This window comes from Olea europaea, chromosome 18 (assembly GCF_002742605.1).
Source record: "Olea europaea var. sylvestris chromosome 18, O_europaea_v1, whole genome shotgun sequence".
Taxonomy (NCBI): domain Eukaryota; kingdom Viridiplantae; phylum Streptophyta; class Magnoliopsida; order Lamiales; family Oleaceae; genus Olea; species Olea europaea.
Genome location: NC_036254.1, coordinates 26,258,953 through 26,276,452, shown reverse-complemented (window position 1 = coordinate 26,276,452; position 17,500 = coordinate 26,258,953). Strand labels below are relative to the sequence as shown.

General features: G+C 36.2%; 2 protein-coding genes across 2 annotated transcripts in view; one reads left to right on the top strand and one right to left on the bottom strand.

Moving 5' to 3' along the window:
* Nucleotides 1–1,307: 1,307 nt before the first annotated feature.
* On the top strand, nt 1,308–12,665 carry LOC111366929 (probable receptor-like protein kinase At5g61350). Its single transcript, XM_022987611.1, has 20 exons — nt 1,308–1,618; nt 1,694–1,798; nt 3,083–3,165; nt 3,288–3,372; nt 3,484–3,570; nt 3,968–4,029; nt 4,138–4,319; nt 4,424–4,484; nt 5,340–5,517; nt 6,251–6,289; nt 6,412–6,473; nt 6,580–6,616; nt 7,312–7,361; nt 7,480–7,549; nt 8,071–8,146; nt 8,266–8,345; nt 8,420–8,488; nt 8,641–8,699; nt 9,099–9,282; nt 9,814–12,665. Exons 1-20 carry the CDS (start codon nt 1,544–1,546, stop codon nt 12,508–12,510), a joined length of 4,341 nt encoding a protein of 1,446 aa, XP_022843379.1. The 5' UTR covers nt 1,308–1,543; the 3' UTR covers nt 12,511–12,665.
* Nucleotides 12,666–14,096: 1,431 nt separating this feature from the next.
* Nucleotides 14,097–17,500, bottom strand: part of LOC111367982 (SNF1-related protein kinase catalytic subunit alpha KIN10-like) — a 7,146-nt gene continuing 3,742 nt past the window's right edge. The window contains exons 9-11 of the mRNA XM_022989140.1: nt 16,068–16,178; nt 15,598–15,831; nt 14,097–14,401 (exon numbers count right to left, since the gene is read on the bottom strand). Coding sequence (XP_022844908.1) covers nt 14,288–14,401; nt 15,598–15,831; nt 16,068–16,178 — 459 coding nt within the window. The 3' untranslated portion in view covers nt 14,097–14,287. The remainder of the gene's footprint in view (nt 14,402–15,597; nt 15,832–16,067; nt 16,179–17,500) is intronic.

Sequence of the window (17,500 nt, the reverse complement as noted above, 5' to 3'; positions counted from 1 at the left end):
TAATTGTAACATAGAGACATTTGGATCAATAATATATCATAAATAACATGTTCAAAACCCGTTAGTCTACCTAGATCATATCAAATAATCGTTAGTCTACTTTGGTAAAGTAGATTAACTGGTTTTTGAGCTTGTATAGAGTCAAGCTAACACGACCTAATGGTAGAAATAATTAGGGTTGCATCCATGACATTGTTCTTCGTTAGACAAAGTCGTGCTTTCTTGTGTTGGCCACCTCGAGTATGAGAGCTCCTTTAAATTTTAACAATTTAGGGATATGGATATTTTTATTTGAAATCATTTGAACCAGATCATAACAAGACCAAACTAACATAATCCGAGATATTAAAATTGAGAATCGAATGATTTTTGTCAAATTCATTTTTAGCTTTAGTTTGGTCTCCAATTCTTAAAATTCATTTTCTACTAAAATTTTATGGGGCCATAATTTTTATCAACTTTTCAATCACATATTATGAAAATCTACTAAAATTTTTTTTAATCTAAACCAAAACGGGGGCTTAGCTACGGAACACATCATTCCATTTTCACAATAGTCAATAAAATGTGCATATAAATGGAAATAATTATGTCTCTTGTACACTGCCGATAACAACAGTTTTGACAGTTCGTCTATTAGTAGAAATTCTGGTCATTAATTGAAAAAAATGTTGTTAAAATCAATGTAAAATAATTTTCGACTCACATGATATGAAAGATGATGTCAAACTTGATGGATAAAGTGGTTAAATGTAAAACCTAAATTTTTTTTACCTTCCAAAAGAAAAAATTAAAACCTAAATTTACAGTCAAATGTTATTTCAAAATTCACTGTAAAAATTTGGGTTTTATTTGGATTTGAGAGGAAGAAAAATAGGAACAAAAATGTTTACGACTTTAACAAAACTTTTTTTTTTTTTTTTTTTTTTTTACAAGGTGTCCTATTCTAGACTAATCCTTGGGTCTGTGATCCGGCCTCTCTTCACACAGTCCGATTAATCGCAGGATGTGCCTCCAACTGGCCAGGGTCCGAGCGCTCCCCACCTGGTCTGACAAAGTGCCAAGCAAGCCAATCCAAGTTGCACCTTGCCTTCCAAAAATAATTCTTGCCTTCCAAGTTCCCACTTGCCTTCCAAGAATAAATCCTTTCCTTCCAAATGTTCCCTTGCCTTCCAAGAATAAATCCTTGCCTTCCAAGAGCCCCATGTTTCGAACTCACGACCTCTGCTCTGCCAGGTTTAACAGCGTTCGTCCTTTGCCAGTGGAGAAGTGCCCTGAGGGGCGACTTTAACAAAACTTACACACATGGCATATAGATATATAGAGAGAGTAATATAGTGATGAAACTTATAGAGAGAAAAACACGTAAACGAATACGGTCCAAGTAAGCTGCGAAGGGTACAGGGAGGAACACGCTGCTGCAATCTCTGCATTCATTCTTTTTTTTTCTGCGTTCATAAATTTATTATCCTGTTTCCGAATTTAGTGAAGAAAATTCTTTTGGGTTTTCGAAAATTTTGGCAATTTCTGTTTATTTCCCAAAATGTCGAGCGAGGGTGAGGCCTCTTCTTCTCGATTTACCCTGGAAGGGATTGATGATGTTGAAGATTTTCCATGGGTGAGAGTTTAATGTTCGTATGTGTGTGTATTTATAAAAAATGTGTTTGTAATTGGATTGGTTTGGTTAATGCAGTGGAATGAAGGGGAAGGGTCATCGATGTCGTGGGAGAGGTACAGTTATCTCTATGATATCATGCAGATGGGGAACCAGGCCTTTCGTGAGAACCGATTGGATCAGGTGAATTTCTCAATCTTTTCTTTTCTTCTTCATATCTTTACATTGGAATTTGTAATTTTTCCCTTTAGAATAAAGTTATTCTGGGAAAATTTTATTTTATTTTATTTTTTTCTCTTTTTAATTTATTCTTTTTTCTTTTTTTGAGTGGTAAATGTTTGATTAGAGTGAAGTTTAGGTAGTTTAAGTGATTCTGCACCAAGATTTCAATTACGAGAACGACTCTGTAAAGGATAAATGAACCAGAATAATATGGGCTTCAATAGCTTACCGAGGAGAATCAGTGAACCAGATGACTTCGGGGTTTGATTCTTGGACTTTAAAGTCGCAATTCTTATCCTCTGCGCTCTTGAAGTGAGATTCAGTGGCGAAGTGACTGTGAAGTAAAATTCTTTAACGACTAATTTCACACTGCCGTGTTGGCTTCATTATTAAAAAGATAAGAGTGGGGAAGTGGCAGATCATCTTGAGGAAATCAAAATAAAAACAGTGCAGTCATTGATTGAAATGTGAACTCGAACAATGTTGCAAATACTGATGGCGGTGGTCTGGGATCTTAAGATGGTTCACTCCAGATGGTGCACAATAGGCTAAAGTAGTCTTCATGGGATAATTCATTCAGGACATTACATTCCCTTCTATATTTTGCTGAAGAGTAACCAACGTTTTCTTAGGCGATCTTCTGAGGTCCTATTACTCTCGGTGTCCATTTCCTTGTATTTTTGGCATCCAGTGATAGTTTTGTCATGTTATCTAGGACATAGTGTTTTCCAATTACCTATGTTGGCTGCTTTCAGGATACCTTTCAAATCTATCCCTTTCAGTTTTTCGTCCAGATACAACCATAGCTTTAGCTGAACTTGAATAAATGAATGACAACCAACAGTGATGGGCAATGTGCATATAGTTTGACAATATCGAAAATGAACAGCCATAGGGTATTGTTACCTTTATAAGCTGTGTGTGAATTGCATTCTAATTGGACTGATTGGAATTAAATGGCACGCTGTACCAGTTTCTATCTGTTTCAGAGCATTACGAGACTTATTATAGTATGTGAGTGAAGAAGGCGGCAAGGTCCTGTTTGGATTGCACGAGAGAAAGTTATAGCCATCCCAAACTGGAGAGCCTAATACTTTTTTTAGATTGTGATTGATCTTATATGCTGGCAAAAAGTGTGTATTGATGACATGGACCCAGTTTAACATTTTTTTGAAGGAGATAAATTGCTGCCTTAATATTATATAATCTACTTCCTTTTTGCTGATAGATTATGTTTTTGTTTAGGCAATTGAACTTTACTCAAGAGCTAACAACATAAAGCCCAGTGATATTATTATTCTTAGCAATCGATGTGCTGCATATCTTCGGTAAGTAGATGAACATTATTTTTTATGATTATTACTTTTGATTATCCTGAAATTGAACTTCACCATTATTCATTTCATTCTATTTCTTAACTTAGGTTTTCTTCCTTTTAAATTTGGACCAGGATTAGTCATTTTCTTAAAAATAGACCTCCATCTGCTTCTGAATATAGACCGTTAAGTGGATTGGACCCCACAACTCATGCTGGGGTATGCCTTCTTTATTGGATGGTTTTCCATTTCCACTCATTTTTCTCTCTCTTACCTACTCATTTTCTAATAGGTCAACACTTTAAATTTTTTTTTTATCCCCAATTTCAGCTTGCATTGAAGGACGCTGATAAGGTGATGAATCTACAAAGCAATTCAGTAACACCTTACATTCTGAAGGCAAATGCACTAATTCTGGTAAGAATTCAATTTTTTTACATTTACTCATTATTCAGAGCAAATTGTAATAAAACTAGTTTTGGGATTGTCTAGGCCTACGAATTGATAAAAATCAAAATTCTGTTTCAAGGAGGAATTATCCCTGGAAATACGTTTAAATTATTTCCAGAAATTCTTTGTTTAAAAATTATCTAAATTAAATGCTAGCAATCTATTGGTTATTTAATTTAAGTGTCAGTCGTTATTTCTATGTCCTCGATGTTATTTTAGTTTTATTTGTTGTTCAGGTTCTCTTTTATTTGGTAACATGGTGCTTGGACTTGGTGCTTATATTGTTGGACTCTGTAGTTTTAGAAGTGTTTTTTGTTGAATATTTCATTTGAACACTTTTGCCCACTTTGATATTATTGGGCAGTTAGAAAAGTATGAGGTGGCTCGGGATGTTATTTGGTCTGGCCTTCATGTTGATCCTCGTAGGTAACATAATATTTGCATCAAGATGTTTTCTCTTAGCTATTTGATCATTTGAATTGATACTGCTATTTTTGCTATTAATGAATTGACCTATGAAATTTTCCTGTGCAGCTGTCCTCTTCTAAATTTGGAGAGATCAACCGCTAAGACGTTTTCAAGGAGAAGTCATGTGAACCCTCAGCGTACTGATGATTATGACTGCACTGTTTGTTTAAAGTTGTTGTATGAACCTATCACAACTCCTTGTGGACATTCTTTCTGCAGATCATGCCTGTTTCAGACTATGGACAGAGGTGAATTTTTCTGTCCATTGGACCTCTGTTTCACTTTCTGAATTTCTCACAAAGCCACCATCTTGATATTCCTTTTCTTTGATTTCTTGAATAAAATATTCTAGGTAATAGATGTCCACTTTGTCGAACGGTTCTGTTCATTAGCCCCCGTACGTGCTCTATAAGGTTAGCTGTTTACAGTTTAACATCTAATTTAAACAAGTTTTTAGCTTTGTTAGTCATTATATTTCCACCAAATCACTCATATAATTCTGCACGTTAACTTCATTTTTTGGATCATTTAGTCCTACTATATTGCATTTTATCTCTAGTGACTAGGGAGAGAATTGACATTTATTTCGATGAACACTGCATAAGAATTGACTGGATAGTGAGGAGATTAAGTAAAAGGGATGCTGCTTGGGCCGAGAACAGTTGTTAGACATAGAAATGGGCCCAATAGATTTAAATATTAGTCATGTGAGTTGTCGAAGTTGAGGACACAAGAATTTGGTCAAAAAGTTGACTTGTGGATATGAACAAGAGGGTGTGGGGACAATCCATTCATAGGTAAGCAATTTGTAGGGTGTTCGTTAAGATATATTACAGAAATGTGACAATAGAAAATAGTTATAGCAATGCATTTTCAAGAAAGATTATGTATTATAACTGAAAAATAATGTTAGATAGGAGAACTTATGTTACTTTGTAAACTGTAGTTGAGGATTATCATTTTGGGTTTTGTATCATGTTGGAGACTCATATCCCTTTCCAAAGGGCCAGAATGGGACATACACATGTGCAATGTGTTACTGAGTCGAGAGTGGGTATGACACGTTAAGTTTTGGTGCAATGTATGCAAGAGTAAACTTCAATTTAGAAATATCCAAACAAGCAATTAATAGATCGTTTGTGACAGTTTTCCTTTTGTCTTGTAATTTTTCTAAACATTAGTGGCACAAATTATGGGTCAATAAGCAAATATCAGAGATCATATTTCACATGGAAGATGTAGTGTAACTGTTGCTTGGCATTTTACAGTGTCACATTGAAGAACATCATACAGAGAAACTTTCCGGAGGAGTACGCTGAAAGGAGATTAGAGAATGACAGTTTGACAAACCCTGGTGTTGACTTGTTGCCTCTTTTTGTCATGGATGTTATCTTACCATGCCAGAAGTTTCAACTTAACATTTTTGAACCACGTTACAGACTTATGGTGAGTTGATCAAATTGACATGGTAAAATTTATTTACGTAAAAAATTGTGATGCACATTCCAGAAATTACCTTATGTTGAAATGTGCATCCAGAGTCCCTGAGATTGGAGATGACATTTGATATTTAGAAGGTCTAGATCAATGATAGCAGAGTGATGTTCTAATTATTTTGTGCAATTTACTTATGAAGATATTATCAAATTTTGCATAGGGCACTTGTTTAAGTTTGCTGTCCATGCATGCTTACCTGTGACTTCATTTGGTAACTGGGGCCTTCTTTCTTTATATGGAATACTGTCATTGTGGAGGAACTAAATTTTGAGCTTGACCTGCAATCCACACCGTATATGCACGTGCTTTAATGCATGGATGTTTGCATGCATTTGTTTCGGGTGGTTTTCATGCATGTTAAATATCATTTGCTTTACCCCTTGCAAATCTCATATAAGCATTATACTTGGACTGTAACGCTTGCTTGGAACGAGCATATTCATTTTGTATTCTTATCACAAGAAATGAGGAACACTTCCATCAGGAAATTCTTAACAAATAAAATTGAATAATGCTGTACTGTTTGAGGTGATATTGTGCTTCATGAGATTCTGAAGTGCTGAACTTTTTGGCTCTCATCTTATCAACTAATTGAGATGTGCAGCCAACTTAGTCATTTGCATAAACTGATTTTTAGTTTATGGCTGATTTCGAAGTCCCGTTCTGATTGTGATTGAAACAGGTGAGGAGGATAATGGAAGGAAATCGACGTATGGGAATGGTAGGTTCATTCACCAGGCCCTCCTTTACTGTTTTCTTCTATGTTATATTCACAAGAAATATTCGTGGTCCTATATTTCCTCAGTTTTCGTGGCTATTGCCTCTTTTTTTTTGGTGATGTAGGTCATAATTGACTCGTCTACTGGTTCAATAGCTGATTATGCATGTGAAGTGGAAATAACAGAGTAGGTTTTGGAGTGATAATTTGTTCATATTTTTTCTGTAAGAATGAGTTCTGTCTTATCGGTGCTTCTGGCTCATAGATGATGATTACTTCTGATCTTAACGCAGTTGTGAGCCACTTCCAGATGGACGTTTCTTTTTAGAGGTAAAATACGATTTAATTTTATGTTTATATCTTCAGTACTTGGTGTTTTACTCTTCATTTTTCATAGATGTTGCCTGCTTGCTGCAATAACGAAGAAAGACCATATTTTAATTTTTGTATTATTTATGACTGTTAATTGTCTTTACTTTTGGTACTGAGAGACATCTGGTTTGTGACCTTGAATTGTGTTCTATCCTGGCCTCGACGTATGTCAGGTTGAAGTATGATCACATCTTGTTCATTTAGCAAAATACTGTGGGTATTACACAAGCCTTTACAGGGGCCATCTATTATTGCCAAACTAAACCAGATTTTGCTTTAGTCCATGGAAAGTGGCAAAAATGGAACTAAAGCAAACATATACAGACCCAGTTGCTTGATGGTTTTTAGCATTCTGCCGTGCATGGGCAATACTTATTTTCTATATAAAAAAAAATTATTGTTTTGAAATTTGTTCCTGAATCTTTAGAAATCTGTTGGTATCTCCTTACCCGCAGCCGCCCACAAATTATCACCCTCTTAAAATTTGAGATGGTCTTGATCAACAGGTTTTTGATTAATGTCTGGACTTCTGAGGACTAATAAGGAAAATTTTGAAACGTTTATGGTTATTCTAATTAAAATATGCATGAATTTTGCAGTCTTTTCTCTCTTTCCATAATTAGCTAATCATTTTGGTCTCCTTGCTGATATAGGTTGAAAGTCGCAGGAGATGCTGCATCATTCGGAATTGGGAGCAAGATGGGTAAGATTTCATTACCTGTTTAATACTTGGACAGTTGATATATACATTAAAATCATTCACCACGACATGAGCTTCTTCTAATTGAATCTTTACTCTATTTTATTTTTTATTCCTGCAGGTACCGCATTGCTGAGGTTGAATGGGTGCAGGATATATATCCAAAAGAAGGGACAGCAGAGAGAAATGACGTAAGTGCCATTTTGTTCACGAGACTTGATACAGTGCACAGTTTTTGTGAAGCTCTTCTGAGGCTCTCTGGAGGGAAATTTCTAAAAATTACACGGATCATTAGTACTAAAGTGAAGTTGGGCCATGGGTTTTCTGTTTTTACAAGTGCATCATATATGTACAAAAGTATCAGATCTTCCTTCTCCGCGTTTGATGTTTTATATGGCTTTGGCTTGTGCAGTTTCATGGAATGCTAATATCTGTTACCATTATTTACCTTCTTGTCATTTTACCTTTCATGTATGTTAGACATCTGTATTTCTATTGAGAACCATAATTAGTTGCATAATCTTTGGTATGGTCTGAAACTGAGTCTTGATCCTCAAAATTGCTGGATCTCCAGGAGGTGGATTATTCGAATTCTGTTACCACATGAACTATTTAGTGTAGAATTCTCATACTCTGCTCGACTGCTTGTTATGAGTTTCCCAAGCCTCGAATGTCATTTTGGTATGTGAAAATTAATTTTGCGGAACTACAGTTAATGGAGATGACAAACAAGGCAGCAACTTTTGCTCGTGAGTGGATGAAGGCAGCACAGGAAGCAGCACAAGGAGGTAGTTAACAAGAAAAGTCTTTCAGCTTTCTGAGTAACTAAGATGATGATGATTGACAATATCTATAATGTGAGAATTCTTCCAATTCTTAATAATCAATGCGAAGGCTTTGCTTGCAGATCGAGTAAGGCTTGCAGAACTCTTTAAAGCGGAAGGATTAATGCCCTCGACCCAGGATCCTGAGCGTTTCAGTTTTTGGGTATACATTTTCACACATTTATTCCACCAACTCTTAAGTTTATAGTTTGCTAACATTGTAACGCATGAATGCAGCTTGCAACCTTGACAAATCGTAGACCTTCAGAAAGGTTGGATCTCCTTCGATTAAGAAATACAAAAGAGGTATTGCTTCTGAATTCGTATTTGTCTTCCAAATATGTTCAATCTTCTTATGTTAGGACCAACTTCAGCGTATTACCATTCGATTATAGCCAAAACTTATTTTCATGTATTATTGACCACATATTATCCTCCCATATGGGATTTTGGTGCAGAGGATCAATCGAGGACTGGTTTATATGAAGGCAGAAGAACAAGGATGTCGACTACAATGAATCCGATCAAATATGTAACAATATTCCACAGCGTGATTGTTTATATGCTTATGTTCACGTACAGGCTATTCCACATTCTTTGATCCACCTATACAAGTGGATTTTGATTGAGAAAAGGAAAGAAACAGGAAGAATAATTATTTTTCTCTCTCTATGGACTTAAAAATTCTTATTGTAACAAGAAACTAACCCAGAATCATGTTACAGTATATAGTAAGAAAGAAATTTTTGATCCGTTTGTTACATCTTTCCCCTTTTGTTTTACTGTGCTGACAATTATTAGATCCCATAGGGCCAGGACTAGTTCAGTAGTTTGGCATGGCTTTTAAAAAAGTCAAAAGTAGCTTTTGAGACTACAAAATTATTTTTGAATAATTTTCTGGAAGTGTTTTGTTTAGTTATAAGAACCTTTATAGGAAGTACGTTCAAGGTTGCACTCATCTACAAAAAGTAGTTGGACCTAAATCTATCCCGAACAAACCTTTACGCCCAACGATCAAAGACGCACAATTGTTGTATTTGTTACTAGGTCGGGATGTCCATGCTCTTGGAAATCTCTTTGCGTATGGAGGTCGAGGCCTCGTATGTCTGAAGTAAAGTGTAGTGTCGATAGTATTTGACCTTGTCCCCGATTCTAGCTGACCCTAATATAAATAATTTATAGATGAGGAAATCATTCTCATTCCCGGCGTTGAATCCGCCACCATTCCCTCAACTATCATATAATAACAGGTCCTACGACCCTTAAAACATCTTTTTCAAATGAGATGACACTAAATCCTCGAAGGTCATTTCAAGCCATTTCCCAGCTGGATACACGCTTTGAGCTTTCAGCTTCTCTAAACAGTTGGTAGTTACCTTCAATACATAAATAAAAGAAATTCGTGTTTAGTACACAGTACTGGTCAAGTTTAGCATACAGTACTGGTCAAGTTTAGCATTTTTTAAACATCTCATAACCGGCTTTTGGCTGCCTAATGTTCTTTAGCATAAAAAGTCAGAATCAAGAACTCTTCTTACATATACAAGATTGCACGTTCTTCCCAATCATGCAGCCCACAACTATCGTTCAATAGTGTTTGGTAAACACTCTCTTCTTCTATACCATTTTAGACATTTGCATTCTGTTTTCTTCCATGCCTATTTCACCAAAACTGTCTCCTCCCCCTCCATCACGACCGGCCTAACACTGATACCATGGGAGGAGAAGCACGTTGGGGGTGGCGAAAACTCGATTCTATTCCCTTTATAGGTCTCTGTTCTCTCATTCTTGCTTCTCTGTGTTTTGATGTAGCACTAGGCATTAAGTCTTCTTCTTATACGCCTGCTGATAATTATCTGATCAATTGTGGTGCACCAGACAGTACGTTGCTCGATGATGGTCGAACCTTCAAGTCTGACCCTCAATCTGCTTCTTACCTCTCCACAGACGAAAATATTCTTACTTCTATTACCTCGTTACCGAAAAATGTCTCCCCTTCTTCCTCGTCGTCCTCTTCTTCTTCCTCGTCCTTTCTTTTGTATCTCACGGCGAGGATTTTTAATCATGAATCAATGTACAGATTTCTCGTCTTTCGCCCTGGCCGGCATTGGCTAAGACTGTATTTCTATCCTCTCCCTCACTCCACCTACAGTTTAACTTCTGCTACATTTACTGTCACCACAGACAATATTGTTCTTTTGCATGGTTTTTCTGTGAAGGATAGTACTAAAAGCGTATTCAAAGAGTACCTAATCAACATTACATCAGATAAATTCACCCTCAAGTTTTCGCCAATGAAGAATTCTTTCGCGTTCATTAATGCGATTGAGCTCGTCTCAGCACCTGATGATCTTGTTACTGATTCGGCATCTGCGGTTTTTCCTGTGGGGGACTTCAATGGCTTAGATGATCATGCATTTGAAGTTTCTTATAGGCTTAATGTCGGAGGGCCAATCATTACTCCTAAAAATGACACACTGTGGAGGACATGGCTTCCTGATGGTCAATTTATGATTTTCCCACATGGGGCTAAAAATGTCTCAGTTCCACCAGATATAATAAAATATCCAGACGGTGGCGCCACCCCTTTGACGGCCCCACACTGGGTGTACGCAACGGCTGATCAAATGGCAGAGTCAGGTGTTTCGAATCCAAATTTCAACCTCACGTGGGAGATGAATGTGGATCCCACCTTCTCTTATTTGATAAGATTGCATTTTTGTGATATTGTGAGCAAGGTCCTTAATGAGCTTTACTTCAATGTCTATGTCAATGGAATGCTTGGAGTTTCAAGTCTTGATCTCTCTACACTCACTTCAGGTCTAGGCATTCCTTATTACAAAGATTTTGTAATCAATGCCTCAGCAATTTCCAATGGTTCTGTCATCATTCAGGTGGGCCCCAGCTCAACTTCTCGGTCTAGTTTCCCGAATGCAATCTTAAATGGTGTCGAGGTGATGAAGATGAGCAACTCAGCAGGGAGTTTGGATGGACTCTTCTCTTCTGACGGTACTTACAGGGGTCGACACTCTAGGCCTACTCTTAAAATGAAAATTGCTGTTGGTTTTGTTATAGCATTAGGGGTAACAGCGATAGCGTTGCTGTTATTAGGCGTTTTGCGACGACTGAGGAGTCCTAAAGGTTATGAGAAACAGAAAACCTTCTCATCATGGCTTCTTCCACTTAATGCCAGCCATTGTAGTTTCTTATCCAGCAAGAGCAAGAGCAGCAGGAGTACTACTTTTCCGAGTTTTGTATCTTCAGGGCTCAATCTTGGCCAGTTCTTCACTCTCAATGAACTACACGAAGCAACAAAATCTTTCGATGAACAAGCAGTCATTGGGGTGGGTGGTTTTGGAAAGGTCTATCTTGGCGAGTCGGAGGATGGGACGAAGCTTGCCATAAAACGAGGTAATCCATCATCATCTCAAGGCATCAATGAATTCCAAACGGAAATCCAAATGCTTTCCAAGCTCAGGCATCGCCACCTCGTTTCACTCATTGGATACTGCGACGAGCAATCAGAAATGATCCTCGTCTATGAGTATATGGCATATGGTCCACTACGCGATCACCTTTACGGTTCAAGCTTGCCTCATTTATCGTGGAGGCAAAGACTCGAGATTTGCATTGGTGCAGCACGTGGGCTGCACTACCTGCACACCGGTTCTGCACAAGGGATAATTCATCGTGACGTGAAAACCACCAACATTCTCTTGGATGAAAACTTTGGAGCCAAAGTTTCTGATTTCGGTTTGTCTAAAGCTGGACCGGCTTCTTTAGATCAAACGCATGTTAGCACAGCTGTTAAGGGCAGTTTCGGATATCTTGATCCCGAGTACTTCAGAAGACAACAACTGACAGAAAAATCTGATGTTTACTCATTTGGGGTAGTTCTTTTTGAGGTTTTATGTGCACGGCCAGCTCTTGATCCTGCCCTTCCAAGAGAACAGGTAAATTTAGCTGAATGGGCTATGAAACAGCACAGAAAAGGCCTGCTCGAATCGATTATTGATCCCAATATTGTTGGAACCATAACACCAGAATCATTGAGGAAATATGTGGAGGCTGCAGAAAAATGCTTGGCAGAATACGGGGTCGACCGGCCTTCCATGGGAGACGTACTATGGAATTTAGAGTATGCCCTACAACTTCAGGGAACGTCCCCTACAAATTTTGATCCTGCTGATAATACAGAAGCAAAAGTTGCTAATATGGACCAGCTCTGTAGAAAGGACTCAGAAAAACAGCTAATAGTTGATAGCAGTGATGACTCTGGATTGGCTGTGGGATCTCCTATTTTTGCAGAAAAATTTCAAGGAAGATGAAGATTTTGCCCGGAGAAGAGAACTGGCATTTGTACAAGTTTATTGACACCATTTTCATGTTTATGTATTTGTTTATGGCGTGTTTAGTCGAGAGGATTGGATAGAACTCGCTTTAAGGAAGAAAAATATATTAATTCAGTAATTGTGTATCGAGCATGCACTTAAGCTTTTCAATCAATTTCAATTTTTTTCTGAGAATTTCGAGTTGTATTTAGATTGTTTTATGCAGAATAATATCTGACTTTTCATTTTATTTTGTCTTATGGAGAAATAATTTGAAGTTATGCCTTTATATGAGGCATTTGATCATGGACGGTGTTATTATTATTATTATTATTAGTAGAAGCAGCCATGGATTACAATGACAGTAATATCAATCGAAGCGTGTGCACGTTACAGGAGGAATGAGCTGACTAAATACTTGCTAAGATTTAGTATTCGATTTTCAGTACATGAACAATATTAAAATCGCCAACCTCAAATTCATCGGAAGAAAGACTGCTACTTGTCTGTCTTAGATGAACAATATTTTTCAGAAAGTAGGAACCCGCCAAGGATTTTGATTAACAACTTGAAGCTGTATCTACTAATTGAATTGTAATGTCTTATGCTAACCAATTATACAAGAATTGCTCAATTTTTAATTTAATTTTTTTTTTTTCTTCTTATGTCCACTCTCACTAGGAAATTATGTTAGATGGTTCATAGAATTACCCTTTACAACCTCTACATTTTATAATATCATATCATTAATAGAAATTTGTATTGAACTGAACAAAATATATTGACAACTTAGTTGATACGAAATAACATGTTAGGTACGATCATCATTCATTGGGACTTTGATCTTGATGTCATCAACTTTCTTAACCTTTTGACATTGGACAGGTGTCAACCCACATAAATAATTTTACGATTTTGTGAAGACTAGTATTCTTAGTAAACAATCACTTGGGTTTGGTCAATGTGACCCCCTTTGTGAGAAGGTCAACACTTTCCTAATAAACAATTGCCTAGTCTTGTTATATTATACTCTTAGTTCTTCACACTTGATATGAGAAAAAAATTATGATCCAAAAGAGTTGAGCACAAATATATATGATTTTCTCCTCGTTTCTCGAGAAAGTAGTCAATCAAAACTAATATAGCATGTTCCCACTAAAGATTTAGTTGTTCGAAACCTCATACGGAATTAGTGTGGAATTAAACGGAATCAAGAAAAGTAATTAATTTATTATCATTTTATAAGATAAATACATAGGTATTCAATACAAAGAATTCACTATTCTTAAAGTATATGAAATGTAATGAAACACTTGGACATGTTTACTCCGCTGAATTAAACAAAGCTGAACATATTAAACATGTCAACTGAATATTACTAAATTTTGTCAAAAGATGAATAAAGTGTCCGTAAGTACAACTTATGTTTTAGCAAATTGATATGCCATACAGCTATTTTTACCAGTCCTCGGAGTGAAATATGTACATATGCATGAATAAATCATCAAAATTATAACTTTCCATTTTCATGGATCTTGAAGAACATCTCATACAGAGGATTAATGCAAGAATAACCACAACAATTCAAATAAGCAAACAGTTTCATTTTTAAGTTAGAAAAGATTAGAGAAAAATTCAGAACTTCCATACATACAGACTTTGGTTTGGGCTTTAAAGAAAGCAAAAACAACAAGAAGTTGATAACATGATTGCAAGATACAGTTGGGAAATTATATGTACAAGCTGATTCAAACATGTTTTTGCTATACAATGACTAAGAAACCTCGAGCTGCATCATAAATATGGCACAGAAATCCAGGAAGAGGAACTGTGGGCCACTAAGTCTCTGCAAATCGAGCAGGTACTTCTCGTCACTGGTTTTGTACAGCTGTTGTAAATTCACATAGTATTAGAAAAAGAAGTAAGCTATAAAAATTTTAAAGAACACCATTTCTAACATATATGAGCTGCTGTATGACAAAAAGCAGAGAGATTGTGGACATTAATGAGCAAGTTCACAATTGGTGTTTTGGGAAAAGTATAGGTGGAGCTGGGCATGGGTTGGTTTTGTTTTTTATCCAACCCAACCCAACCCAACCCAACATGATCGGGTTGATCTAAAATCAAACCAATCCAACCCAATTATTAGTTTAAACCCAACTCAATGGGTTGGGGTTGGTTGGTTTGGGCTTGGGCTTGGGCCCAACTCAAATTGAATTCAATTTTTATTTTGTTTTTTTGAATTTAAACAATTTTTAAAGTTTAAAACCACTTGAAAGTCTCTATAGGTTTTAACCTATAAAATGAATTCTTACTAAAAAATTAATTTATAAATAAGTTTTGAACTATGGAGAATTTTCTTTTTATAATTTTTTTGGGATTTATTCATTCATTATTATTTTTAGTTTATTATCAAATTATTTTCATTTGTACATAGTATTCATACAAATCAGCCTATGTTAAAAAAAGGAACACATTTTTACATTCTAAATCCTTCTCGTCTCCCTTATTATATCGATTTAGGTTTTTTATTTTTGTATTAAATTTTTTAATTCATCAGCATGGGTTGGGTTGGGTTTTAATTCATAACTCGAGACTAAACCCAACTCAAACCGGTCAATTTGGGTTGGGTTGGGTTGGGTTGGATCCAGCCCTAACTGTAACGAGTAAAAGATTAACAAACTGATAAAAATGATGCAGTGAGAGTTCATTTTGGAGAGAGATGGGAACCATTGTGCGCGTGTGCTTTTATGTCTGGTTGTCCACGCGAAAATAAACAGCTTTTTAGAATGATCCCTTGCGAACTAAAAATCAGCATACATCATTGTCTTTGTGATATGCATGGCTTATGAGCTTAAATACTCAATTTCTCACTCGTAATATTATGCAAGATCAGGAAGGAAAAAAATAAGGGGAGCATGCTGAAAATTGAAAGAATGAATGAGAAAAGCAGATTTCAAAGTTCAAACTCTTCTTTTTTGTCTCTTAATTTTACCATCTTAGGTCAATATAACTAAATGTGCTAAAAGAAAAATACAATGTTTGAGAATAAAAAGAGAAACAGAGAGAGATTACAAATAATACCTGAATTTCAAACTTCACCACAGCCTGAGTCTGTAAAACGTCGGAATTGGTGGGAATCACAATATCCGGGTAATGGTTGGCATTTGTATAATTATTGGTCATACTCTCGGGGTACTGAAAACCATGAATCCAGAGGCACTTCATGTTATAGTGCCCAATCTTTTTCCACCTAACACTGAGTTCTTGCATAACTTTAAGAACCCGTGTCATTATCTCTCGCGGATGTGCAGGAGACTGACAAAGAAACAAATATGTTATGATGATGAAACTCATAATATCTTACTACGTATGGATTGGAAAATTGCACGCAATCGTTTTTTCCCAAAATTCATATCATGAATATTTAGCACATTTCCCCATTGAAAGTGTTAAGAATGAGTGTCAAAATTGGGATCCCCCTAACAATGCATAAGCTTCTATTTACTACTCAATCTAAACAGAAAAAGAAAAGTGAAAACTACGAAATGAACCTGAAGTCCAACAAGCCACTGCTTCTGTCTTGGAAACTGAGGGCTCAAATTCCTATCATGAGGAAGGCCAGGCGTATCTAGGTGTGGATAAATTCCTGTGGGAGAAGCCTCCTGAAGACAGACAAACGCATTCCCAGGTAAGACCATAGATTTTCAGAAGTTACAAAGCAAAATAAGGAAAAACCAGCAAGCTTTCAAGGCAGAGAGACCATTAGTGTGATGCACGAGGAAAAAGGGGAAATTGTCTTCCATATGCTTAAAAAGCAAAAACAGAATGAAGCCAAAAGTTGCTTCAACTTAATAAGAAAGACCATAAACTAGTGCATTAGAGCATGAATAGACATAAACTGGATTACAAGATAAAGGATCCTGGAAAATTTAGTCACTGATGAGAGGGAATTCTCGCTTCAGTATTGTTGTAAGAAAAACTGTCCTATCTTGTTTAAGTTTAATCCTGCAATGAACTCTTGCTTAAATTGGAAGAAAAATATAAGTTTGAATACCATAGCATATTGGTGTCTTAATATAAATGTATAACATTGGACATTAAATGGAGCATGGCATAAATACTGGAAATATTTTTCCAGCTAACAAACAGTTCAGTTACTAGTCAATATTTTTTTCAAAGGAAATAAAAGGCGAAGTATATGAAATCAAGTGATTCTTCTTTTCCATTTTCAAATTTTGTTATTTGCCAGTGTATCTTCCATTGCAAAATGGAAACTCCTTGACACATTAGTATCAAAATTAATAATCTGTTCGCTTGTTAGGCTATCACAAAAGCAGAACCATCTTAAGTAGAAACTAGAAACACAAAGCAACATAGAAATAAGGTGAAAAGATTTTGGACTGCAGAACTAAATGTAGCCCTCTTATTCAAAAAGTATACAGCAACTGTTGAAGTTTATTAAATGTTTAATACATAAAAGCAACAGAGAAGCATCTAGAGGCAGCAGTGTCAAGATCTAGCATAATTTCAAACCGAAGGTAGCAGCAGAAGATCAAAGATTTGGAACTACGAGAGCTTGTATTACCAGGAAAATCATTATAAACAGTGACAAAAAGTGTTGGTTGTGTAGCGGTCTCGTAAATGTAATGGCCTTTGACACTAAGTACAATAAATATACCAGTTAAAACATAAATTTAAACTATTATTATACAAAATCAGGGAATAGGAATACCATGGACATCCCCAAAATCCTAGAAGAACAATTACAGGGCCCCATTGTTGGAATTCTGAAACTTGACAGATTAGAGCTACCTTGTATTAGGAGGTAAGTGAACAATATATTTGTTGTAAAATAATTCTGTTCCTCCTATATTGTGCTTAGATAGGTATACATCCATCAACATCTCCAAATCCCCCACATAATCTGGAGGTAAGGTTCCCCTCCTTTATGCACACTTGCTATTCAATATACTAGTATGGGGGG